The 27,350-nt window shown below is 45.2% G+C and overlaps 1 protein-coding gene across 1 annotated transcript in view; it reads right to left on the minus strand.

The window, feature by feature from the left end:
* Window positions 1-27,350, minus strand: part of LOC142297266 (mannan-binding lectin serine protease 1-like) — a 94,178-nt gene that overhangs the window by 13,766 nt on the left and 53,062 nt on the right. Inside the window, exons 3-5 of the mRNA XM_075341521.1 lie at window positions 25,230-25,415; window positions 25,024-25,091; window positions 8,997-9,096 (exon numbers count right to left, since the gene is read on the minus strand). Of these exons, the coding sequence (XP_075197636.1) occupies window positions 8,997-9,096; window positions 25,024-25,091; window positions 25,230-25,415 (354 nt within the window). The remainder of the gene's footprint in view (window positions 1-8,996; window positions 9,097-25,023; window positions 25,092-25,229; window positions 25,416-27,350) is intronic.

Genomic DNA, 27,350 nt, shown 5'->3' on the forward strand with positions numbered 1-27,350 from the left:
TCAGTACCAATCAGTACCACTGGATGGCAGTGAATGCCCCAAATAGTGTAATGCTCAATGAATAATGATAAAACAATGAAACACTGAGCATAAGTATTAACCAAATACAAAGGATAAATGTATGGAGGGCTGATCACACTCACCCACCCATGACGGGTACACCGTGAAGTATAAGGTGCCCCAATGCGCACATTTCGTTGTCTTTCTCAGGGGGCCATGAACTTGCAATGTGACATTACTACATCTTATCTAATAATTAGCAATGTGGTTGTGATGTAACACAAATGTAACAAAGATTGCAAAACTGGAATTTTTGTTCACAAGTCACAAGTGAAACAAACTTGCAACTCACAAGCAAACTGTAGCCGTAATTGGCTCCGCATGCAGCTCTGTGTGGCCACCAGTGCGGATGGGTGCAGGAATTGCTTGCTATTACATCTTCTGTGTGGAAAATTGTTGTAGTTATTCACACGGACATCAAACAGACCAAAAATGTGGCCACCTGAACAAGACCGTGCTGCATGAGAAGCTTTATAGAAAGCTAAAGCCTCTTTGGAACCACTCAGAAAACGTATATTCACATGGCATTGTTTTAGTCAGTATTTTACATCAGTATTTATGCATTTTGCTACCACATAATGTAAAATTATGATAGAAAGTGTATGGAGCGGGAACTGAACCAGCAGAATAGCCTGCATATGCTGACTGTGCTACACAGCCGGCTTGTGCCGTTAACAGCAGCAGTGACAGCTGGCTCTGCTACTGGCTTGTTAACCATTTAATCATTTAATCACTGCGATCATGCTATGCAAATTGGTTGCCATGGCAGCTGTGGGCATGCTAAATTCCCTCTTGGCTGCTATGTTGATCCTTCTATTAAGCTCAGTCTGCGGCTGGCCTTCATAAGAGAATGGCAATATACAGACGCAGACACAATTGCTGGTAACCTTCTGAAAAAGAAAGAAAAATGCACAATCGTGACTGAAATATCTTGAAATTGACAAAGAAATTTTAATTTTAATGAATATCAACCAACGAGAATCAGATGTTGCTTGTAAATTGTGGTTCAACAGAAAAATGTGAAAAACAAACAAATGAAAATGGCCTGGACAAAATGACGAGACCCTTAAATTAATATTTTGTTGGCAATCACTGCAAACAAATGATTTCTTAACATTCATTGAGATTTCGACTCCTGTCTACATCTATTTTGGCCACAATTTGGGAGCAAACATCTCCAGCTGTCTCAGGTGTAAAGGTGCCTTCTCCAGACTGCATGTTTCTGCTACTTCCATAGATACTCAATAGAATTTAGATTTGGACACTGGGTAGCAAATTTCGCTCCATAATGCCTTGATAGTCTTGAGATTTAACTGTAACTTGCACAAAATCAAGACACCCTACACAGATACAGAAAACAGCTCCAAACCATTACAGAACCTCATCTAGGTTTCACAGTAAGTACAATGTTGATGTGACTTGCCAGAAAGCTCCAGTTTTATTTAATCTGTCCTAAGAACATTTTCCCAAAAGATTTTTGGCTTGTCAATATGCATGTTAGCAAATTCTAGTATTGCTTTTTCATGATCTGCTTTGAACATTGGCTACCTCCTCGGTTGTATTTCATGAAGTCCACTTTGGCCAAGACAGCGATGAATGATGCAAATTAACACTGATGTACCTTGTCCTTGGAATTCACCTCTAATCTCTTTGGAAGTTGTTCTGGGCTCTTTGGTTATTATTCGTATTATTTGTTTCTTCATTTTGTCATCAATTTTCCTCTTGCGGCCATGCCCAGGGACAGGTACTTTCAAAGAGATCTTATAGGGGATATCCAATATTTATTTTTACAATGTGCCTAAGAACTAACAAGCAGGTAGTTGACAACTACCTCCCTAATGTGCCTTCCGTCATTCTCCACCAGCAGAGAGCAGTCATAGGCTGCTCCTGCCAGCAATTCAGAGGCTTCTGCTGACATCAGATCGACAGAGCGGCATCTTCTATTCCGCTCTGCTCTGTTGATGGTACTTGAATGCTGACGTCATGCTGATTAACAATCGGCTCCCCGCTGCCTATGTGGCACCCCAGTGGTCATGGGAGCCACAGTAGCATTGTTCTCCTCACCGGGATCAATGCTATACTTAGAGGCAGCGTGGGGACCTCTCCTTGTCAGGAACATCACACACAACCTCTCCTACTCCAGGCCAGCAGGGGGAGCTCATAACCTGTGGTGAAGGGAGTCTCTCTGTACATGCTGACCTGAGGGAAGGGTTAATGGTTGCACCACTACAACCCCTGCCATCCTCCTGGGGCCCGCTCCACCTGTGGGGAGTGATGACACCCGAGCTGCACTACCACCAGCCCCAGCAAGGAACCCTGCAGCGGCGGCTAATCCCTGGCCACATACCACAGGTGGCGTTACAACAAACTCTCCCAAATCACCCCTCTTCCCTTCATTTACTCCATGCCTTGGGGCAACGGAACCGAGCAAGGCCACCCATGACATCGCCTGACCCAACCCGCAACAGCCAGCAACGAATAGATTAACCACCTGCCCCGTTGGGCACTGCACCTAACTGTAGGAAGCCAGTGGATACTGGTAATCACGCCTCATCGATAGAACTGCCTGGAAGAAGACTCTGTTGACATGGAGCTGCTAAATTGATGGCAGAAGCAGTCAATAGCTGCTCTGTGCCGTCACCCGGTAAATCAGGCAGGAAGTTGGCTCTGTTAACAACAACCTGCCTATTAGTTCTTCGAAACATAGTAAAAAAAATTAGTCCCATGCAACCCCTTTAAAATTCTAAATAATTTGTGCTACTGTAGTAACAGGAATGTCAAGCTGTTAGGAGATGGTCTTACAGTCTCTACCTCTAATACATTTGTCTATAATTTTTTTTGGATCTCCTAAGACAACTCTCTTAACTTTATTTCAGCCATGTTCAATGTGGTAGATGCCATGATGCGAAGCAACCAAGCAGCAGAGTGACTACTTTTCACCATATGAATAGGCAGACTGACTGGAGGACCTCTGTGATGTGAATTACAGGATGCACCACAATTTTGCATATCCCTTTGGTAAAATGTATTAAAATCTTGTTTAGGGGTACCATCATTTATGTCCAAGCAATTTTCATTACTTTGTTTTTCAAAAATTTGCTGTTCAACCACAATTCCGAACCAATGTCTGATTTTCATTATTTGCGATAGAGTAAATTTAATTGAAAATTACTTTTGTCAGACTAGCAGAATTTGTAGTGCAGCAAAGGAGTTATTTTTTTGGTGAAAGGAGGGGCAAGGTTAGGGAAGATGTTGCCATTTACTAAAAGAAGGAGAATCATGAAAAAATACATGTGGTTCGGTGATTAGTAAGAGCGTTTATTTTGCTGTATGGTGGTAGTGAGTAGTTTGGAGTGTTTCAGAAATGTGAGTATAGTATAAGAGCTGTACACAGGAGAAGGAGAATGTGTAAAAAGGCAGTAGATGTGAAAGAAAGCAGCAGCTATCACACAAATGAAGCAAAGATATATGGAAAATAAATTATGCAGGACAATTGAACAAGAAGTTGTCATGGTGACAGGTTGTGCTCAGAGTCTCACTTTATCTTGTGGGATTCTGCTGATTAAAGAAGTTGTCCAGTTACCAAAATTTATTTTTTTTTCTCATACATTTTGCTATTATGTGCCTCTCCACACATCTATTATGTTATTTCAGCAATATTACCTTTTATCGTAATCTAGCAGCACATCCTCATTTCTGACTCCAGCTCTGATGGGGGTTATTCTCTCTCCTGACTTCCTGGGTTCAGTTCCTACAACTTCCATTATTCTGTGTGTGGGCTGTGGGACTGTATCTAACACACCCACTCAGCACTCCACCCAACTCCTCCCTGCCCTCTTCCTTGTGTCTGCATGTTATGGAACCACTGAAAGAAATCACAACAGTGACACAGCAGCAGCACCAAGGTCTGCCCAACCAGTTGAAGAAAGCTCCAAGCTTTCTGGGCCCCCCTAGCTGCGAATTGCAGTCCACAGCCGCCCCAGAAAATGGTGCTTTCATCGAAGCGCCATCTTCTGGCGCTGTATTATTATTATAGCGCCATTTATTCCATGGCACTTTACATGCAAAAGGGGTATACAAAATAGAGACAAGTACAATAATCATAAACAATACAAGACGCAGACAGATACAGGAGGATGGAGGTCCCTGCCCGTGAGGGCTCACAGTCTACGAGGGATGGGTGAGGATACAGTAGGTGAGGGTAGAGCTGGTCGTGCAGCGCTGTAGCAGACTGAGGGTTACGGCAAGTTGTAGGCTTGTCGGAAGAGGTGGGTCTTCTGGTTCCTTTTGAAGCTTGTCAAGGTAGGTGAGAGTCTGATATGTTGTGGCAGAGCATTCCAGAGTATGGGGGAGGCACGCGAAAAATCTTGGATGCTATTGAAACGCCCACGCCAGGGCTTGCAGGGCTCGCACGGTCACCGGGCCGGTGGTATTCGGGGTCAGGCTGTGAGTGGCCCGACCCGGCTTCCATGACCCCCGGCGGGTTTCAATAAAAGGAAAGTCCGACCATCAGTCCGGTGTTACAAGGGGGATGGAAGGAGGGTAACGGGGTTCCTGGAGAGCTTGCCATCACTCTCCCCCCAGGAAACGGTATGGGACGGGGACGGGGGATGCTTGCAGAGCCACCCGTGGTTTGCGGCCAGGTGTTCAGCCGCCGCTGTGCAGTCTCTCTCCGGGGCAGGTGTTACGCGCAGCCGGATGGAATCGCTCCCCACGGGTGGAGCGGGGTGGCCCCGGGAGGTTTATGAGACCCAGGGCAACAGTCCTCAGGGACACCGGGGGCACAGGGCGGCGGCATTACTACACCAGTCACAGAGTGCGGTTCTAGTTATTCTTTATTTAAAGTCCGTTCCACATCGCACCTGGGTGCTGGTCTTCGCCGCCTGTAGACTTTGGTCGGTCCCAGGCAGGTAGGAGGAAGGGGCCGGTGGAGTGATCTGGGGGTCCCTCTCTCTTTCGGTGCGATAATGCTATCCCCGTGGCATGGAGCATCTTGGGAACCCGCCGCCATTCTGTCTGTCTCTCTTCTAGTAGCGGACACACACCAACCGCTACCGGGTACAACTTTCTCCAGGAATCCCCAGTCCTCAGCTCCATTCCCTTCCTCTAGGTGTTATCAGCCCTGGTCTCGTGGCATCTCCTCAGCAGGGAGCTGTCCTGTGTAAGTCTGCACTCTGCTGCAGCCTCTGAAGTTCTGACAAACTTTCTGTGTGTTCTGCACTAAACTCACTCCTATTCAGGCCCCCCTCCCCTTGGTTGTCATGGGGACCTGCCTGTGTCCAGCCACCTGCTCATTAACGAGACAGGATGAGTCATGGACTCAAAACTTCATGCTGTAAAAGCTATTAACTCCTTCCTGCCAGTGTGATGTGAGTGTGTGTTGCGGGGACTCTTCTTCCTCCTGCCCGGGAAAAATGGGGTAACATTTAATACTCTGTAATGACCCATTTACAGGGGCGTTACACTATGGTGGGAAGAGGAGATGAGAGGGGAGTAGAGAAGGAGATCTTGTGAGAATCGAAGATTACGTGCAGATAAGTACCGGGAGACTGGGTCACAGATGTAGGGAGGAGACAGGTTGTGGATGGCTTTGTATGTCATGGTTAGGGTTTTGAACTAGAGTCGTTTAGCAATGGGAAGCCAGTGAAGGGATTGGCAAAGAGGAGACGTCAGGGAAGGGACAGGTGGATTAGCCAGGCAGCATAGTTTAGAATAGATTGTAGGGGTGCAAGACTGTTAGAAGGGAGGCTGCAGAGCAGGAGGTTGCAATAAACCAGGCGGGAGATAATAAGGGCATGCACTAGGGTTTTTGCAGCTTCTTGGGAAAGGAATGTACAGATTCGGGAAATGTTTTTGAGGTGGAGGTGTGCAGGAGGTGGAGAGGGCTTGGATGTGTGGCTTGAAAGAGAGAGCAGAGTCTCGAATTACTCCCAAGCAGTGAGCACGTCGGACTGGTGTAAGTGAGCAGCCATTGACATTGATGAATGTGTCAGGTGGGGGGGGTTAAGTGAGGAGGAGGATAGATAATGAATTCCGTTTTGTCCATGTTCAGTTTTCGGAATTGAGCAGAAAAAAAGGATGAAATAGCAGACAGACATTGTGGGATTCTGGTTAGTAGGGAGGTGATGTCAGGTCCAGAGAAGAAAATTTGCGTATCATCAGCGTAGAGGTGGTATTGAAAGCAATGGGACTCTAAGAGTGTAGATGGAGAACAGCAGGGGTCCTAGAACTGAACCTTGGGGGGCCCCGACAGATAGGGGGTGAGATGAGTAAGTGGTGTGAGAGTGGGAGATGCTGAAAGTTCGGTCGGTTATGTATGAGAAGATCCAGGATAGAGCAAAGTTTGCAATGCCCAGAGATGAGAGAATTTGTAGTAGAAGGGAATAGTCTACTATGTCAAAGGCAGAGGACAGGTCCAGGAGGAGGACAGAGTAGTGTCGCTTGGCTTTGGCGGTTAGTAGGTCATTAGTGACTTTAGTTAGGGCAGTTTCAGTGGAATGATGCGGTCGGAAGCCAGATTTCAGACAGTCAAAGAGGGAGCAGGAAGAGAGGTATGAGGACAATTCAAGATGGACATGCTGTTCCAGTAGTTTTGAGGCATAGGGGAGAAGTGATATGGGGCGATGGTTTGACACAGAGGAAAGATCAAGGAAGGACTTTTTGAGGATGGGTGTAATGGAGGCATGTTTGAAGCATGAAGGGAATACACCAGTTGTTAGTGATAGGTTGAAGAGTTGCATCCAACTCTTCAGCGGCCCTGGTAGGCTGGGTAATAAGGGGTTAATACCAGCTTTGTTTTACCAGCTGGTATAAAGCTGAGATTCTTAATGTCAGGCCAAGTTTGACCTGGCCATTAAGAATCTCCAATAAAGGGTTAAAAAAAAGACATCACACAGAGAAAATATATTTTATTAGAAATAAATACACAGAAACATTAGGGACTCCATCTTTATTACTTCCTCTCACCCCTCCACAATAGATAGAGAGAGAAATGTCTGTACTGACCATGCCAGGAGAGAGAGAGGGGAGAGAGGGAGAGAAGAGAGGAGGCAGAGGGAGAGAAGAGAGAGAGGGAAGAGAGAGAGGGAAAAGAGAGAGAGGGAAGAGAGGTGCTCTGTCACATGTTGTGCTGCATGTTACCAACCTGCTCCACTGTGTCACTTGTTTTTCCCATGCAGCACAACAAGTCACAGTGTGGAGTAAGTTGGTGACATGCAGCATGACAGGTGACAGAGCAAAGCAAGTTGGTGACATGTTCTGTTCTGACACATGGTGTGCTACATGTCACCAACTTGTCAGTCTCTAGCTGCATCTGGTCACCTGTACTGCTCGTGGGAGTCCAGGATCATACTGCCTTGCACCGCATGACAGCTGAGCAGAGCAGGCGGCTGTGCTGGATAGTGTGATCAGATACTTGCGCGACAGGGGGGTTTCAGCTCAAGAAACCCTCCCTGTACTCCACACTGGCGCCCCATACCTCACAAATCTGCCAGATGCTAAGCCCTCTTCACCGCTCCACATTGGCACCCCATACCATCCTCTTGATCCTCCCCTCGATGCTGGGCTGTAACGTGCGGTAATCACTGCCCACAACCTAGTCAATCAGTATGAGTGGCACTGGCATCTTCTGATGTAACGTCAACTCTGAGAGCCCAGAACTTGACGTGACATCAGCGGATACCAGAGGCCGCAGCATCAGGGGGTCATGTGACCGGCACTGAGCGAGGAGGATAGTTCAGTGTCAGAACTGGAAATAGAAGCCAATTAAGAAGACAACTAAAATAGTAAGTTACACTCATAGAGAAAATTAAAAAAATGGATTACCACCCCTTTAAATGAATTCCCTTTCCTTTGGTAAGGAAAGGATTAATGTCAGTTTACCTTCCAGTAGCTCCTGACTCCTGGTCAGGTGTTTCTGGTTGGGACCATGCCCAGATTCATATAAATACCTTCTATTTCCACCAGAGGGTGCCGGGTATTTTCATTCATTTGGAATCTTGGCCAGGAGGAGAAATGAGCTGGATTAACTGTCTCTCTGAGACTCCCTTTGTGGGCTGCAGCATTGGTGCTTGCCGCAGCACTTCTAGGTGTGCTGGTTGTATGGTATGGCTGTTACCCAGTAGTCTATTTTCTTCCTCCTTTTGTGTTGTTTTTCCTTGTGCACGTTCAGTGTCTCCTTTGTGTGTGGTTGTGGGGTGTTGTATTCATTGTTACCCCTGTTTTGTCTTTATTTGTCGGTGGGGTTGTAGACTTCTGTTCTTGTCCCTTCCCTCCAGGTGGTGGGTTGTGTAGGGGGTCTTACTATCAGGGACAAGGAAAGGAGATAGGGCCTAGGTTGGGGGCCCGGACATCCCTACTTTCAAGGGTACCTCAAGGTATTAGGATGGGCGCAGGGGCCCCAGCTTTAGAGCCAGTATAGGTTTCCCTGTGTTTCCTTGTCACCCGTGACAGAAGCCTGTTTATTTGAATATCTTGCGTAAGTTACCTGTCTCCAATCCTTTTTGATTACTATGTTATCTATGCATAAAATTCAAGAATATTGCACATGTGCACCCAGCCACGTCTAAATGTATAGGTAAGTATTTGCTAAGATCTAGGTCCAAATTAACTCACTAAACAATCAATCAACCAACCAGATATGAGAGGAGCCAATACTACTAACTAGAACATTTTAAAATCTTTTCATTGACTGAAATGATATAAATTGGTAAGTTCACACATGGCAGATTTTTTGCAGAGATTTCATTAACTGTTCTATTACTCTGAACTTCATGTCCATGGTACAGAAACTACCTAGATAAAATGTGTGGAATATATTTTTTTTGCCAAAAATTCTGAACCGATTCTGCTATGTGTAAATATATCTCTAGAAGATGAGAATTTTAGATAACTACACATTTGCGAGTGTGATATTTTAGTAACTACACATTTATTACCTTCTTTAAAACCTGCACATAGCATATCTTCAGTTAGTACTCTGCCAAGACTTAGATAGCCAGCATTGCATACATCAAATTCCACCACTGGAATTTCAATCTATAAGAAGAGGACAATATTTTTCATTAATCCAGCTCTCAACTTTCCGGACTCATTCTCTGAGCATTCAGTATGTTTATTAGCATTGCATTCATAGACATTTTGCTACATATATGATATCTGTATTAATATTTGCCAAGATTTCAGTTGGTAAAATACTGTATGGATGCTTAAATGGGACCTCGTGTAGAGGTAAAGGTGAATGGCATGCCTATTTTCCGAATGCACAAATGGTTGTAGCAGAAACTGCATGACTATGATGTGTGAAATCCAGAGCTGTCTCACAAATGTTTTTCGAAAGCATAAGATAGAGATGGGCAAACCCTCAGATGTTCGGGTTCGGCGGGTCCAGGCGGACTTTAGCAAAAATCCAGTTCAGGACTGGAGTTGACCCGTACTTGACTCCTGATGCCAAACCTCATATGTTTAATGGACTCAAACAAGTGTTATAAAATGGTGTTAATAAGAGCTAGGGGGCCACAAAACGAAGTAAAATGGGGATTAAGGCAGGAAAATTATACTTGCCGAGTTTCCGCACTGCTTTCACACTGCTTCCAGGTCCGCTCATTAAATCTCAAGCATATTCACTGCTTCCCCTGCCCACCCTCTGGTACAGCATCTGTGATTAGTTGCCTGCACACTAGCTGTCTGGATCCCCGAAGTTGAGTATAGCTTATTGAACTAATTGAACATAATTTCAGATTACTTGTTGAGGCTATATGCACACTTTGAGTAGTTGGTTTCAGAAATTTCTGCACAAGAATCTGAATCTCCAGGCAGAAAAGCATTTAAAAAATGCATCAAAACCACATAGCGTTTTTGGTGCTTTTTCTGCAACATATTTTAGGATATGTAGATTTGTGTAGATTTCTGCAACATATTTCTGCACTAAATCTGCATCTCCAGGCAGAAAAATGTGGCAAAAACCTCATCACATTTTTCATGCAATTTTCGGCTAGGAGATGCAGATTCTCTGCAACCAAATATTCAATGTGCACACATAGCTCAAGCCGGTAATCTGGCATTGAGTTCACCTAAGGTCAGAGTTCATAGAGTTCACTTGAAGTGAATTCACTGAGTTCATTGAGTTCACTTGAGGTGACAGCTGGGGTATCTTGGGAACCACCAGCTGTGACTTCAGGTGAAGTCCCTGATATCACCACTATCACAGCTGCTGCTCCGTCAATATGTCCCTGATGCTGCTTGCTCGGTCATGTTTTCTAATATGACCACACGATGTGACCTTAGGATGGAGCAGAGTTGGGATCGTTGTTGGATATCATGGTGTGCATTACACTGGACCTGCAGAAAAATAGAGAAATAGGGTCTTTTATTGTTTTTAAATAAAGGATTTTTCTCTGTGTTTTGTGTTATTTCTTTTTACTTAAAGAAGTTGTCCAGTTACCAAAACTGATTTTTTTTTCTGATAAATCTTGCTAATATGTGCCCCTCAACACATCTATTATGTTTTTCAGCAAAATTACCTTTTATTGTGCACTAGCAGCACATGCTCATTGCTGGCTCCAGCTCTGATGGGGTTAATCTCTCCTCTGACTTCCTGTGTTCAGTTCCTACAAGTCCCAGAATTCTTTGTGGCTCTAGGGCGGTGTCTAGCTTATCTAACACACCCACTGTGTGTAACACCCCCCTCAGCTCTCCACCCAAAGCCTCCTCCCTGCCTCTTCCCTGTGTGGATGCACTGAGAGGAATCACAGAGACAGCAGCAGCTCTGCATAGCCAAGGGAAGAAAGTGTGTGCGTGTGTGTGTGCGTGTGTGTGTGCGTGTGTGCGTGTGTGTGTGTGTGTGTAAATTAAGATTATTAGCTGGCGCAACATGTGAAAAAAATAATTGGGGGAAAAAAGTTATTTTACCGGATCCTTCTGCAGCGGGACACAGAATTTATCGGCCGGCACTGGAGTCAGCTGACTCCTGATCTCACAGCCCGCACACGCTGCAATGGCTGCAGGTGGGCTCATTCACATGACCGTTCCGTTTGTCCTGGTCAGTTCCTGTTTTTTTGCGGCCCCACAGACAGGACCATCTTTTCAATGTCTTTTGTGTAGGATCGGATGGTACACGGTAGCACTTCCATGTGCATCCGATCCTACAAAAAAAAACCACATCGGATGCCGTATGTCCGCTCCGTTATTATGGAACATGTCCTATTCTGTTCCGTAATAACGAACCGTGACTCAATACAAGTCAATGGGTCTGCAAAATTCCCAGAAGCAACAAGGAAGCACTTCCATGTGACTTCCGTTGGGTGCCCGTGCAGTCAATGTCCCGCTCCAGCCCCAGCCCCGTGGCTGCCCGCTCAGCAGTGTCAGCAGCGGCCCACACTGCAGTGTCAGCACCCGCGGGGATGACAAGCGCTACCGTCAGGAGGTTAGTAAGTTCATTACCTACGGTGATGAAGTCCTGCCCTCCTGACGTCAGCGGTTGTCACTGCCTTCTATGCCTGCCGCTTGTCACATCACCTCTCGCTGTCGACCCGAGACTGTGACTAATGGTGACGTCACGGGCCGCTCGCGATACTTTGTTTGTGAAGGCAGCGGTCATTGAACTCGGTGACAGCGCTGCTGTCAGGAGTTCAGCGATCATCGCAGGTAATATACCTCGCTAACCTCCTGATAGCAGCACTCGTCATGCCCTGCAGTGACCTGGGCTGACCTATTGATGTTAGCTCAGGTCATTGCACGGCTCTCCCAGCAAATAGGGAACATTCTGTTCTTCATTGACTGGGACATTGACTATGGTATGGATCATCGTGGGACCCCCTTGTATTACACTGGACCTGGATTTGTTTTTCTTTCTAATAAATTGGTGAAAGAGGGAATGTGTTGGGGAGTGTTTTTTCAAATAAAAATGTGTTTGTTGTCTATTTTTTTTTTTTTATTAGTGCCTGGGTTGGTGATGTCGGGTATCTGATACACGCCTGACATCACTAACTCCAGGGCTTGATGCCAGGTTTTCTCTCCCTCTCTCCTCCATAGTCCACCAATGTACCGCAAGTGCAGTGCGATTTTTCTCTCACCACATACACTTGAATGGGTAAAAGAGAGAGTCTTGCATTACAGTTGTAGCATGCTGCGATTGTTTTCTCGGTCCAATTAGGGCTGAGAAAATAATCGCTCATGTGTGCTGACACACAGGCTAATATTGGTCCGAGTGGAATGCGATGTTTTATCGCACTCCACTCGCACTGTTTTTTTCGCCGTGTGGCTTAGACCAGAGGTTCCCAACTCCAGTCCTCAAGGCACACCAACAGTGCAGGTTTTCAGGATTGCCTTAGTATTGCACAGGGGTTGGAATCATCACCATTGCAGGTGATTAAATTACCATCTGTGCAAAACTAAGGAGATCCTGAAAACCTGCACTGTTGGTGTGCCTTGAGGACTGGAGTTGGGAACCTCTGGCTTAGACCTTACTTGTTCTATGTCCCCCTCCATCCATCGCAGCGTGTGCAGGCTGGAGTTCAGCTGAGTTCAGATCAGCTGACTCCAGTGCTGGACTGAACTCCGCTGACCTCACAGCCCGTACACGCTGCAATGGATGCAGGGGGACACAGAACAAGTAATCGGCCGACACTGGAGTCATCTGATTACTTGGGATGAATTGAGCAGTAAAATGCTCTGGTGCTCGATGGGCGAAGCCCATGTAGATTTTTTTTTTAAAAATTCATTAAAAATAAAAAAAACAAAAAATCACTTGTTTGTGGGCTCCCGCTGCATTTTCTATTGCTAAGGGTAACCCAAGCAGCTACTGGCTGCTAACCCCCGCTGCTTGGTGTTACTTTCACTGGCAATAGAAATCCAGGGAAGCATTTTTTTTTTTTTATAAAGGTTTTGGCCTGAACACTTTTTTTTTAAAAAATGACATGGGCTTCACCATATTTTTGTATGCTAACCAGGTACAGCAGGCAGCTACGGGTTGCCCCCAACCCCCAGCTGCCTAATTGTACCCGGCTGGGAACCAAAAATATAGAGAAGCCCTTTTTTTTTATTTCATGAATTTCATGAAATTAAAAAAAAAAAAAAATGACGTGGGCTTCGCCGAATTTTGGAGTCCAGCCAGGTACAACTAGGCAGCTGGGGATTGGAATCCGCAGTGCAGGGTGCACAAACTTTCTGGGCCCCCCACTGCGAATTGAAGAGGGGAGTGGGAGAAGAGTGGGGGGAGAGAAGAGAGTGGGGAAAGAAGAGGGGGGGCAGAGGTGCTCTGTCATTAACTGTCTCCACTCTGTGACTTGTGGTGCAGGTGACAGAGTGCAGACAGTTGGTCCCATGCAGCAGGACAGATGGCAGAGCACAGCTGTGACATGCCTGTCAGTGTCTTGCTGCATCCTGCAGTGCTGCTGGGAGGAGCACATGATCACACTGCCCGACACTGGCCGCTCTCCTGACAACACAGCAGAGCGGGCGGGTGGAGAGTGTGATCAGATACTTACGTGCAGGGGGGGATTTCAGCTGAAGAACCCCCCATGTACTGCACACTGGCGCCCCGTTCCTCACCATCTGCAGGACACTTAGCTGGCTCCACACTGACGTCCTCCTGCTCCTCCCCTCGATACTGGGCTGTGCCGTACGGTAGTCACCGCCCACAGCCCTGTCACTCAATCTGAGTGGTGCCAGCCTCCTCTGATGTACCCGACAAGTTTGAGAGCCCGGAATTGCCGGGACGTCAGAGGATACTGGCGGCCACAGCTCCAGGGGGTCATGTGACAGGCACTGAGCGTGCAGGATAGCGCCGCTCAGTGCCAGAAATGGAAACAGAAGCCAATGGAGAAAACGCCTAGAATGGTAAGTAGAACTCATACAGAAAATTAAAAAAATGGGTGAACCACCCCTTTAAATGGTTAGTAATGGGGGTTCTCATAGACCTAACCTCAGACTTGATGACAGCTGTGAATATTTGTCGAACCACAGCTGTCGTCATTAACCCTTTATATTACCCCGATTGCCACCGCTCTAGGGCAATCGGGATGAGCTGGTTAAAGCACCAGAATTGTTGCATCTAATAGATGCAACAATTCTGGGTTGGCTGCGAGGTGTTATTTTTAGGTTGCGGAGAGCAGACAGGCACACAGATGTCTGCTTTATCTTGGCTGGGTATCAAATTTGGGAAGGACCCTACACCATTTTTTAAAATTACTTATTTACATAAAAAAATCACATGGGTTCGCTTGTATTTTGATACACAACCAAGATAATACACACAGCTGGGGGACCATATGTCATTTTTTCCAGTTATTTATTAGTTTTACACTCAACTTCGTGGACCCAGAAAGCTAGTGTGAGGGCAACCAATCACAGATGTCGGCACACCAGCATTCTGACTGCAACAGTGGCACGCCTGAGGCTTCAGTTGCCACAGGGTATTGCATCTGACTTAAGATTCAATGCTCATCCTGGGTAAGAAGAGGTTAACCACTGGTGTTCATAGCTTACACAACACAGCCAGCCAGCAGTTACACAACACAGGTGGGCACCATAGCAACAAGTTTTCCCCACTACTGGTGAGTCATCAGAAAGGTGGGGGCTGTCTGGGGAAGTGAGCGAGCACACACAGTTTCACTTCAGATCAAGTTTTACCTCAGAACAGTTTGCACGCAGGAGAGAGAACAGCTTGGGGCAGAGAAGAGCAAGGCCTCTGTGGGGATGCTGAATGGCTCCACCAGAGGGGCCGACCGGGTATTGGGCAGACTGAGAGAGAGAGAAGCAGGTGACGACCGGGTGGAGCTGTGAGACAGAAGAGCAACTCAGTAGCTGGAGGATGAGCCCCAACAGCACCTTCGGGACCGGCGCAGTCAGGGTGCAGAATCCTAGGGTGGCATACACTTCTCGTTGCACCACCAGAATCTGCCAGGGAAGGGGGATTTCACGTCCCATTGCACACCACAGAGATCCCGGGGCACAGGAGCATATAGAGACAGGAGCCATGGCCACGGTTGGGTCCATAACAAGTTTCGCGCTGCCTGCGTACTGGAAGGCACTAAAGCCAAGGACACTGGGGTTCCCAAGTAGCTTCACACTACAGGAATCCACACTAAAGAGCGCAATGGAGGAAAGTCTCACATGCTTCACAGCACCGGTGGTGACCTCTGATTCATCCGGAATCTGCTGGGGCCCATCACTTTGATGACCGGTACTCTGTGGGTGCAGCACACGAACTGTGAATAAAACTGCAGCCCATGGAGGCGACCGGGTGGAGCTGTGAGACAGAGGAGCAACTTGGTATCCAGAGGGTGAGCCCCAACAGCCCCTTCGGGACCGGCGCAGTCAGGGTGCAGAATCCTAGGGTGGCATACACTCCATGTTGCGCCAACAGAATCTGCCAGGGAAAGGGGATTTCACATCCCATTGCAAACCACAGAGATCCCAGGGCACAGCAGCATATAGAGACAGGAGCCATGGCCACGGTCGGATCCATAACAAGTTTCGCACTGCCTGCATACGGGATGGCAACTAAAGCCAAGGACACTGGGGTCCCCAAGTAGTTTCACGCCATGGGGATCCACATTACATAGCGCAATGGAGGAAGGTCTCACACGCTTCACAACATCGGAGGTGACCTCTGATTCATCCGGAATCGGCTGGGGCCCATCACTGTGATGACCGGTACTCTACGGGTGCAGCACACGAACTGTAAACAAAACACCAGGAACTGCAGCCCCTGTGCAAGACTCTGATTTGCCGGTGCAGCCACCCCGTGCTTCGGTGCCAATGGTCCTTCCCCTTGTTGCCACCGTCCTCTCTGGGACTCGCTCCACCTGTGAGGAGCTGGACTATCGGAGCTGCGGTAACATCAGCCTCGTAGGAGAGCAACATCTCACAGCGGCAACTAAACTACAGATTGCACTGCAAAGCAAACCCTCATCCCCCCTTGGACTCTCTTTGCATGTAGCCGACGGGGCCACGGAGCCGGGTCAGGCCATTCACAGCAACTCCACAAAACTACTGGTCTGGTGACGAGTAAACTCTGCAGGTCCTGTGGGGTGCTACACAACCAATCACAGATGTTGTCACATATAGTGGGCTGGGGAAGCAGTGAATATTCATGAGATTGAATGAGCGGACCTGGAAGCAGTGTGACAGCTGCGCGCAAACTCAGTAAGTATAATTGTCCTGCTTTAATCCCCATTTTGCTTTCTTCTTCCTTTTCTTTTAATTATTATCCGGCTGGCCAAACAGCAACACCGCCTTCCCTGAGAAGTCCATGTTCAGGATCCGTGCATGGACCCTGAACTTTATAGTTCAGGTTCGTCCATCACTACATAAGATACACAGGATTAAAAAGAGTAAGCAATTTTTTTATGTGCAGGATTTTTGACATATAAACTTTGATATATACTACTCAGAAAATGTCTTCCTACAGACTACACGGTTCTTACCATCTGGGAAGAGAGAATGTGGATAGTGTAAATCTGTGACATAACAGTTGGCTAAAAAGAGAGTAATATAATAATCAGCAATAAAACAAACTTCTTACATGATTGCAGATCAGGAAATAGAGTGAAGAAATGAAGTCTCTGATTTTAGTGCTTGTAATAATGCGAAAAATCACTTATAGTATGGCGCTCATATGCAGTGTTGTGCACAGCTATAGAGCGGTAAGGGGCAATAGAGTTGATGTCACAGTTTGCGTCATGCTTCAGACAAATGACGTGTTCCGGCCAAGGGCGGAAGTGATGTCACATTGCAGTGTATTGGCTGCAAGGCTGACTTGTATGAGACCGTAAGCGTTGCCATTCAAGAGCAATAGGTAGGTAGGAATAGAAATATTCTGGTCTAGAACGGAAATGGCGTACTTTTGTATGAACTGCAGAATTCATTACCAAAGGCTTTGTTCAGCATATATTAAGTGGTTCTGTCATTGCTTACGTCGCAGTACCGCAAAATGGGATTTGGATGTTTACACTTGTCATGCTCCCCGGGTCCCGGCGCCATCAGTCACTCATCGCTCCGGTTCCCGATCCTTCTGCCCGCGGCTGCCCTACTCACTCTCCCTCCTCTGCATCCTCCGTGCCTCCTGCCCGCCGGTCCCGGCATCCCCCTGCGACCCAGGACACCTTGTCTGGTCTCCCTGTATCTCCTGCACCGCTTCCTGCTCTGGTCTCCGGCACACGAGCCTCGTGCATGCGCATTAGGGCGCGCGCTCACTTACCTCTTCTTAAAGGGCCAGCGTCCCGGAAACAGGATATGGTCATTTAGAGGTACAGGGTATATTAGGACTTCCTTTCCATGTGGGCGGTGACTGATCAACGTGTTCCCTGAGCTAGGTTTTCAGGTCCCTTTGTGCCTTGCCTTCATTTAACCCTGTCTCTTCCGCAGAACCCGCCGGCCACCCTAATCCAGTCCTGACGTCTGATTCCCCAGGAAGTTCCCCGGTGACTGTCTGCTGAGGATCCCGCCATCTACCATCAGCCTGAACCCGTCACCGATTCCCGACTTCACCTGGGAAACGTCAGCCTGCACGTCTCGTTGGACCCGGACCCCATCTGCTGTTCCTTCCCGGTACCTGTATCCGGTCCCTGTCATCTGTCCTGCCTACAGTGCCCGTTGGACTCAGAGACATTCCTGTTCGGATCCTTGAAGGACTCTTCTCCCGTAACCCTAGTATTCCGGCTACCGTGCATCTAGGCCCTCTGGTGGGGTGATCGGACAGTCCCTGTATAGGGGTTAGCTCCAGGTTGCCTCACTGGGGGAGTCCGCTGCACGGTCCCGTGAATCCACCCCCAGGACGTTACAACACTGACTGGGCTATTGACTATAATGGTGCAGATGGGGTCACAATGTGCTCTGTCGGACATCAATTTCGGACATATATGCCTAGTTGCGGCTGGAAATAAGACATTTTTGCTGTTGCTGAGATATATCTAATATATAAAGCTGAGTGTATGTGTGTATGTATGTCCGCATTGTCGTATTTACAATCACGAAATTTTGCACAGCTGCCTTATTTGACTCAGAGGACGACATAGACTATGTTTGAGGGGAAAATTTAACCCTGCACTTTATAGTTATTCAACATTAAACCTGCTTACATTAAAGTCAATGAAGCTGGGAACTACATGTCATTAATAGGAGCTGTGATTAGTTGCTATAGGAATGAAGGATATTCTTAGTATAAGAAGCTTATGTGTGAGGTAATATGATATGGGTAGAAACAGAGTCACAGAGACACACAGAGACACACACAGAAACAGAGACACAGACACACAGTCACATGCAGAGACAGACACACACAGAGACACAGAGACACACACAGAGACAGAAACAGAGACACACAGTGACAGAGACACACAGAGACAGACACAGACAGACACACACAGACAGAGACATACAGAGACACAGAGAGACAGAGACAGGGACACACACACAGAGACACAAAGAGACAGAGGCACACAAAGACAAAGAGACACAGAGACACAGAGACAGAGACACATGGAGATAGAAACACACACAGAGACACAGACACAGAGACACACACAGAGAGACAGAGAAACATAGAGATAGAGACACAGATACACACACACACACACACACACACACAGAACTAGACACAGACACACAGAGACAGACATAGAGAGACACACAAAGAGACACAGACACAAAGACACAGAGACAGAGACACACAGAGACAGACATAGATACAGAGACACACACAGAAAGAGAAAGGCAGAGAGAGATAGAGAGGGAGAAAGGCAGAGTGAGAGACAGACAGTCAGAGAGGGAGACAGACACAGAGGGAGATAGACAAAGAGGGGGACAGACAGAAATGGAGGGAGACAGGAGGGAGACAGAGAGAGAGACACCCAGACAGAGAGGGAGACAGACAGAGAGGGAGACAGACAGAAAGAGAGATAGAGAGGAAGACAGACAGTCAGAGAGGTGGAGTGGGAGAGAGGAAGCATGAGAGAGACAGTTACTATTCTGGGCAATGCCGGGTACTACAGCTAGTATACAATATTACTGAAAATAATTTGTGAGACAGCGGTGGGGTTCACACGATAGTCATGCATTTTATGGTAAAATCCTGTACCAATCAGGCATCATATGATTTTTACATGTTTTATATACATTCATATTTCTGTATTATTAGATTTTTAGTTCAATTTTTGTTTTTCTTTACATGCCCTAGTATATGATGAAGGTCCGCCTTTATAGCCCAAAATGTCATATGATTTTCAAAATGTATTGCTTTTGCTAAAGAAATCAAATTTTATATACTTAACCCCTTCAGCCCCCTATGATTTTTAGGTTTGTTTTTTCCTCCCCTTTTTCCAAGAGCCATAACTTTTTTATTTTTCTGTCAATATTGCCATATGAGGACTTGTTTTTTGGTGGAAGAGTTGTACCTTTGAATGACAGCATTCATTCTGTGCCATATTGAACCGGAAAAGGCGAAAAAAATCCAAGTGTGTTGAAATTGTAAAAAAGTGCAGTTTCAGGATTGTTTTGGACTTTTTTTTATTCACATTGTTCACTATTTTGAAAAACTGACCTGGTAATATGATTCCCCAGGACAGTATGCATTTGTAGATAACAAAAATGTATAGTTTTACTATTATCTAAGCGGTAAAAAAAATGCAGAAGTTTGTAAAAAAAAATAATTGCGGCTTTGTCAGTGACTTTATTTCTTTATTCTTTTGCATCTTGAGCTGGTCTTTTTAATTACGGTATATAATTTTTGCACACATGCAGTGTTTTGATTGTCTGTTATTGCATTACATGCAATGTTGCGACGTCCAAAAAACCATAAAATTAGCGTTTGGAAATATTTTCATGTACGCCGTGTCCTGTTCAGATCAATTGTTTTTATATTTTGATAGAGCGGGCATTTCTTAATGTGGTGATGCCAAATATGTGTATTTTTATTATTATTGTTTAATTTTCAATAATGTAAAAAGGGGGTGATTCAAGCTTTTAGGTTTTTTTATTCTTAATATTTTTTAAAACTTGTTTTACTTTTTTTTTTTTTACTGATTTTATTAGTCCCCCTACGGGACTTTATCCCTACACAGTCTGATCGCTTGTGCTGACCAGAGCGATGCTTTAGCATGGCTCTAATCAGCAGAAATGCTGTGTTCCTGTGAGTGCTGGCGCTCTGCTGGGATTCACAGGAAGAGTCATGATAGCGACAGGGTTCATCATCTGAACCCGTTCTGCCACACCAACCCATTGGTGCCCCATGATCTTTCCGATCCCCCACGTCAGTTAACTGCATATATCTGCTGATCAGATCAATAGACATGTGCGGGGATTACCCACCATGTGAGCCCGCTGTAACTGTGGGGACGCGACCTAGGACGTACATATATACATCCTAGGTCGTGAAGGGGCTAAAGGGGTGCTCTGAAGGCTGAAGACATTTCATCTAAATCCTTACCTTTTATTCCCTTTATCTATACTAATTTTTTATATGGCTGCATTAAAAATTCCCTACCATTCCCGAACTACAGTATCTAACTGCTATTGATTTGTTTTCCACCCTCTTCTGGTTTGATAAGGCTTAGCTTCAGAATCCCAGTGCGTGCTGGGATAGTCAAAAGAAGTGTCATTGGAGTCTCTTGTTTCAGGGGTTGCTCTGGTCGCTGGGCGCTATGCACTGTGTGGTTTGTTTCCAGCTCAGATCACTAGTAACGAGCTGGCAACACAAAGCAGAGTGCACTGTCAGTGCGAATTGGCAGATTTCCCAGCTTGGAGAAACCAGCACTGCCCATGCAACTGATGTAACTTACAGGGGCATTGCTGGTTTCTGCACACCAGGGATTCTTCCAATGCAGTAATACTAAATAATAGTGGTTCAAGTCCTAAGATTTCCCAAAATGTGGAGCATAGGCACTCAGCAGCAGATTGCATTCTGTGAAGACTTTGACATTACTAGGAAGGGAGGAGCTAGAGGCAGAAGAAGGAGCTAGAGGCAGAGGGAGGAGCTAAAGGCCGAGCTCCTCCCTCCTCTAGCTACATAGAATCTCATCATTAATAACTGCAATTTCCTATCTCAGTTGCTTATTTTCATGTGTACTATTAATTTATGACATAAAAATTAAAATGGTGGTTACGATTTAAGCATGTAAAGATTAACAACGGATTATACAGCCATTTTGTCAAAGATTTTCAAAGTAACACAAGCTTCACTAAGTCTGTGATAGATCCATTTAATAATATTCAATACTGTGCAGGTTTTAGGCAGGTGGGGAAACATTGTTTCAATGTAAGAATGTTTTCATAAATAGAAGTGTTAATAGTTTAATCTGATCAATTAACAAAATGCTAAGTGAAAAAGCAAAAGAGAAATCTAAATTAATTCAATATTTGTTGTGACCATCCTTGATCTTCAAAGCACCATCAAAGCATCAACTCTCCTTAGTACACTTCCACACAGTTTTTGAAGGAATGCAGCAAGAAGGTTTTTCCAAACATATTTTAGACCTTAACTTAACTTAACCATATCTTTTGTGGATAAAGGCTTGTACAAATCCTTCTGTCCCTTTATGTAATCCCAAAACATATACAGCTGCACACTGAAATGCTAACAATGAATAAGGGAACTCTGGCATTGCTTTACTGCTATAGGAATATTTGAAATAAAGAGATATTTAGCTTATGTATTGGCCAATGTATGTGAGCCCAGTACCATCGACAAGGTAGTCTCTGTGTTCACTCCCCTTTATAGCTGGAATCTAGTTGCCCAGACATGGAGGTTTGAACCCAGATAGTGGCATTTCAAGTTAGATTTTTAGTCTAGCTGCCCAGACATGGAGTTTTTTTTACCCAGAGAGTGGAATTGCATGGTAGGTTCCCAGTATACACAAAATACCTTGCCGCTGGTAACCGGGCTCACATACATTGGCCAAAACATCTGCTAAATATCTCTTTTTTCAAATATTCCTATAGCAGTAATGCAATACCAGAGTTCCCTTATTCATTATTAGCATTTCAGTGTTCAGCTGATTATGTTTTGCAGTTATACTGTGTTTTCAGCTAGCACCAGCACCTTTCATACCTGTTGGATGTGCGGGTCAGTCTTTTTGTACTTTTATGTCATCCCAGACACCATGAGTAATGTTGAGATCAGAGATTTTTGAGGGCCATATCATCACTTCTAAGCTGATGGATTTGCTAGACATCATTCAATTTCAAAGAGAAGTAAGCAGAATGTGTCTTACATCATCTGCATTAAGTATCCTTTGCCAACCACTGATATTATGGTCCTCAACTATATCTTGGTGCTTCTTCAAAAGAGTTTAACCACATTCTACTTTGGAATCTTTGCCTGGGATAGAGCTTACCGATGCAGTATAGCTACTTTGCGTTTTGTTGTTGTCCTCAGTCTTCCCATGGTCCATGACCTGTGGCATGAAACTGTCTTCCACACCCTCACCTCTGTAGTACAGCTTGGCTGTTTCTCTCCCAGTTTTAATCATCTTATACAGCTATTTCAGTTAATGACTGTGTTTCAAACTACATGAGGAAATGATGATCATTATCACCTGTTTGGTATAATTGATTTCTCTTTCATTTATTCATTTTGCATTTTTGTTAACCCCTTCACCACCAAGGATGTACATCCTAAATCATAAAGAGGTGGTCACCGCTTCCTCCTGCGGTGTGCTAGCGGTGATCTCCGCACATGTCTGTTGATTTGAACAGTGGACATGTGTGCCTTGCAGGTGCATGGATGCACGATCTATTCGCACCTGTTCACTCCTTAACCCAGAACGCATACCTGGGGCCTCGCAGGCCTGCTAGGTTATTTGTTTTCTATGGTAGATTTCTATGGTTGCGCATTCTAGGGTTAAATATCGTTGTCAAAATGTGACAGAGCGATTTAAATCAGTGCAGCGAGGAACACGCCTTTCCCCTGCCATCGGAGGCCCTGTGACGCGACAGAGCAGCAGTTGTAACAGGAGAGCAGCATTTCTTCTGATCAGAGCTCTACAGCTCTGATCAATAGAAATGAATCAGCGATCAGATTGCTGTTGCTTATAACTCTCTAGGGGGACTAGAGAGACTAAAAAAATGTAAAAAAAATAAAAAAACCTAAGTGTTCAAATCACCCCTCATTTGCCCCATTGAAAATGAAAGGATTAAAAAATAAAAAATATACACACATTTTTTATCACTGGGTTCAGAAATCCCCAATCTATCAAAATATAAAATCAATTAATCTGATCAGTAAATGACATAGTGGCAAAAAAAATTTAAAGGCCAAAATTACAATTTTTGCTCATTGCAAATTTTGTGCAAAATGCAATAACAGGTGCATCTGCTCAAAAATGGTACCATTAAAAATGTTAGCTTAAGACACAAAAAAATAAGCCATCAATGAGCCCCATATCTCAAAAAATGAGAACACTACAGGTGCACCACTTTTTTGGGACATGTAACGAGACCAGGGTCAGGAGAACAGGGATGACAGATCGGGCAGGAGAGATGGAGGTTAAGGAGGACAAGTACGCATAGAGGAGGGAGTTAAGTTGAAGATATGGAACAGAACTGGAATCAGAAGGGCAGAGAGGTCAGGCCGGGCAGGACTGGAGTCAGGAAGGACAGAAGTCAGGGTGAACGGTACTGGGTAGCAGGACTTGATCAGAGTACACTCACAGGAACCAGTTGCACGCTGCAGAACAGGAAATATTACTGGTGGCATCCCAGAGGTAACAATACCAAGGTATGGTGACGTGACCTCCGGAATGAGTCATGACCAAAACAGACCCCTCCACTTAAACCTAACCTCGGAGACAACATACATGCACTGGTTCTGCAGAGTCAAAGCCATGCTAAAATCATGACACCTGCGGTTTGCTAACTCCTAATGGTGTGTAATATCAAACAATACCGTAAATTGGGAGTCACTATCACTGCTCTCTGCTAGCCGTAATGGCACGTCTAAATACTTGACAAGAACATTTAGAACAAATAGGACTTTGTGTGCCATATATTAGGTAATGCATAATCAATCTAGCCCAACCCATATTTAATGCGTATAAAACATTTTTTATTGCTTACAAAAATATACCTGGGTCATCATAATAAATACAGCTCAAAAATAGAAAAGATTTCATCAAGATAAAATGAGGACATGGAAACAATGGCAAAGAAATTCCCTAAATGGTAGAATGTGAAAGGCGGACCAATATAAATAGAATTCTTACCAAACAAGGAGTAAAATTAAATCCACTAGATGGAATAAAAAAAAAAAATGAGAGGGGGGGGTGTGGAACCACCATATGGACATAAATCGTAAAGGCTGCCTAATAACCAGTCTAAAGCCTGTGGGGCTGGACTACAAAAAACAATTAAGGTGCATTTGGTGCTACACTATTAGGTTTTCCATAAACTCACAGGTACTAAGATAAATCCTAATGGAAAACAGTGGAACTCACCCATGTAAATAGGGTTCGGTCACACCAAGTCTATGTGGAAGAATGCCTCTACACGTCTCGCAAAGCTTCATGAGGGAGAGAAGTATGTAGTTTGGAAACGGTGCCTACAGACTGCATACTTCTCCCCCTCATGAAGCTTTGGCGAGACGCGTAGGGGCATTTTTAGATTGATTATGCATTACCTAATATATGGCACACAAAGTCCTATTTGTTCTAAATGTTCTTCCTAATGGTGTGGTGTAGTGTACAGAAGGTTAGGACCGTCTGCAATTTGCATAGTTGAGTCAGGTGCCGACTAGAGTCTCAGCAGCTTCTCAAAAGAATTAAAGAATTTGTTGATAGAATCGGAGGAGACTTTTGTGAGCAAGTGAATTCTAGTATGCAAATCATGTGTTTCTTTAACAATGGCTGAAACTAGCAATGAGAATTCTAGTGGAGTGTACAATACACAGTTAGGTAATGGCAAGCTCCAAAGTTAACTGAAAATATCCTCAGTGGTGGATATTTCCCACAATTAGAAAGAAAGATGGATTACCTCCATAAGAGCCGCAGGCCGTTTTTTCAAGAACTGCTTGCCCCATCCACTCACCATTACAAAGTTATCTGAAAGTAAAGAAATCTAAATTTGTTACACTGATTAATATAATTTCAATTTGTGGTATTAAATAAATTAAAATGTATCACATAGCATCAAATGATTACATTATCCAATCTTTATACTCTAAGTAGAACCTGCAGTACCTGGCTGAACCTCTACTTCCGGTAAGCAAACAGGTATGACATAATCATGGAGGTAAGCTTTACGGGATAGCTCCACCAAGGCAATATCATTCTGAAATGTACTGGTCTTGTATTTGGGATGCAGAATAAGGTGTTTGGCTTGGAGCACTTGTTCGGTATCATCGGTTATGAAAGTCCTGTGTTTTCCTGGCAAGAGTAAAATTAGATAAACATGAATCATTGTATTGAAATTCTCTTAACCTCTTAGTGATGGACCCATTTTTGGCCTTCCTGACCAGAACAAATTTTAGAAATCTGACCAGTGTCAATTTATGAGGTAATAAATCTAACATATCATGCTTCAACGGATCCCAGTGATTCTAAGGGCGGCTTTGCACGTTGCAACATCGCACGTGCGATGTCGGTGGGGTTAAATCGAAAGTGACGCACATCCGGCGTCACTTTCGACATCGTAGTGTGTAAATCCTAGATGATACGATGAACGAGCGCAAAAGTGTCGTTATCGTATTATCGGTGTATTCTCCGACATTTCCATAATGCCGATGCCGCGACAGGTACGATGTTGTTCCTCGTTCCTGCGGCAGCACACATCGCTGTGTGTGAAGCCGCAGGAGTGAGGAACATCTCCTTACCTGCCGCCGGCGGCTATACGGAAGGAAGGAGGTGGGCGGGATGTTTACATCCTGCTCATCTCCGCCCCTCCGCCGCTATTGGCCACCTGCCGTGTAACGTCGCTATGACTCCGCACGACCCGCCCCCTTAGGAAGGAGGTGGGTCGCCGGCCAGAGCGACGGTCGCAGGGCAGGTGAGTGCATGTGAAGCTGGCGTAGCGATAATTTTCGCTACGCCAGCTATCACAAGAAATCATACCTGCGACGGGGGCGGGGACTATCGCACTCGACATCGCAGCATCGGCTTGCGATGTCGTAATAAGCAAAGCCCGCCTAAGACTGTTTTTTCGTGACACATTGTACTTCATGTTAGTGGCAAATTTAGGATGATATCTTTTGTGTTTATTTGTGAAAAAATTGCAAATTAGTCAAATATTTCAAAGTGATTTAGAGAGGCCTTTGTGACAGAAAATAATCAAAAGTGACACTATGCTAAAAACTGCACCCCTTACATTTTACCTAAAATTGTTGCTTTAGCCCCCATTTATTCACGTTTACAAGAGACAGCACAGCAAAATAGACACTAAAGCACTATTTGAATTTTGGAACACAAATTTGGCTGAAATAGATTGCGGGCACCATGTTGCATTTGCAGGACCCCTAAGGTACTTAAACGACAGAGACTCACCACAAGTTACCCTATTTTTCAAATCAGAGCACTCAAGTATTTCCTCCATATCCAGTGGTATAGTGAGCATTTTGAACCCACAGATACTTCACAGAATTCAATAACATCAGGCCGTCATATTGAAAATTTTCATTTTTTTCCACAAAAATGTTGCTTTAGCTCAAACGTCCTCATTTTATCAAGAAGTAACACCAAAAGTGGACCCCACAGTTTGTTATCCACTTTTTTAGAGAGTGGAAATACCTCACATGTAGTCAAAACATTCTGTTTGGACAAACAGCAGGGCTCGGTACGCAAACAGCAATATTTGCATTTTGGAACACAAATTTGGCTGAAAAAGATTGCGTGCACCACGTCTCATTTGCAGGGCCCCATGTTAGGAATATCTGTTGTGATCGCAATCATCCTCCTCCACTTCCCCACCGGTCTGTTCGATTTGAGGACAGGGCTTTCATGCAGTCTGGTTGCACAACTATACAAGATGGTGCTGGGTGTGTAAAAGTGGCGTGTGATGCAGGGACACAGGGTACCGTGCTTCCCACTTATTTTGTGGCCCCGAGTGCATGTGATGCTGTGTCTCCCAGTTGCTAGGCAAAGCAGGACGCTGCCTTGTCTGTTGTGAGCTAATGTGGGAATGTATACATCCTGCTGTATAGCTGAGCAGGGAGTGGCTCCTTGGTCATAACTGGGAGGCATGCATCATTTCAGTTTAATCTGTAGCATTGGTTAGCTATTGTAACTCTGGTCCTAACCCAGTCCAATGCTGTTTATTAAGTTCCCTTGCACTGTGTGTGTGTGTGTGTGTGTGTGTGTGGTTTCTGG

This window comes from Anomaloglossus baeobatrachus, chromosome 3 (assembly GCF_048569485.1).
Source record: "Anomaloglossus baeobatrachus isolate aAnoBae1 chromosome 3, aAnoBae1.hap1, whole genome shotgun sequence".
In the NCBI taxonomy this organism is placed as follows: domain Eukaryota; kingdom Metazoa; phylum Chordata; class Amphibia; order Anura; family Aromobatidae; genus Anomaloglossus; species Anomaloglossus baeobatrachus.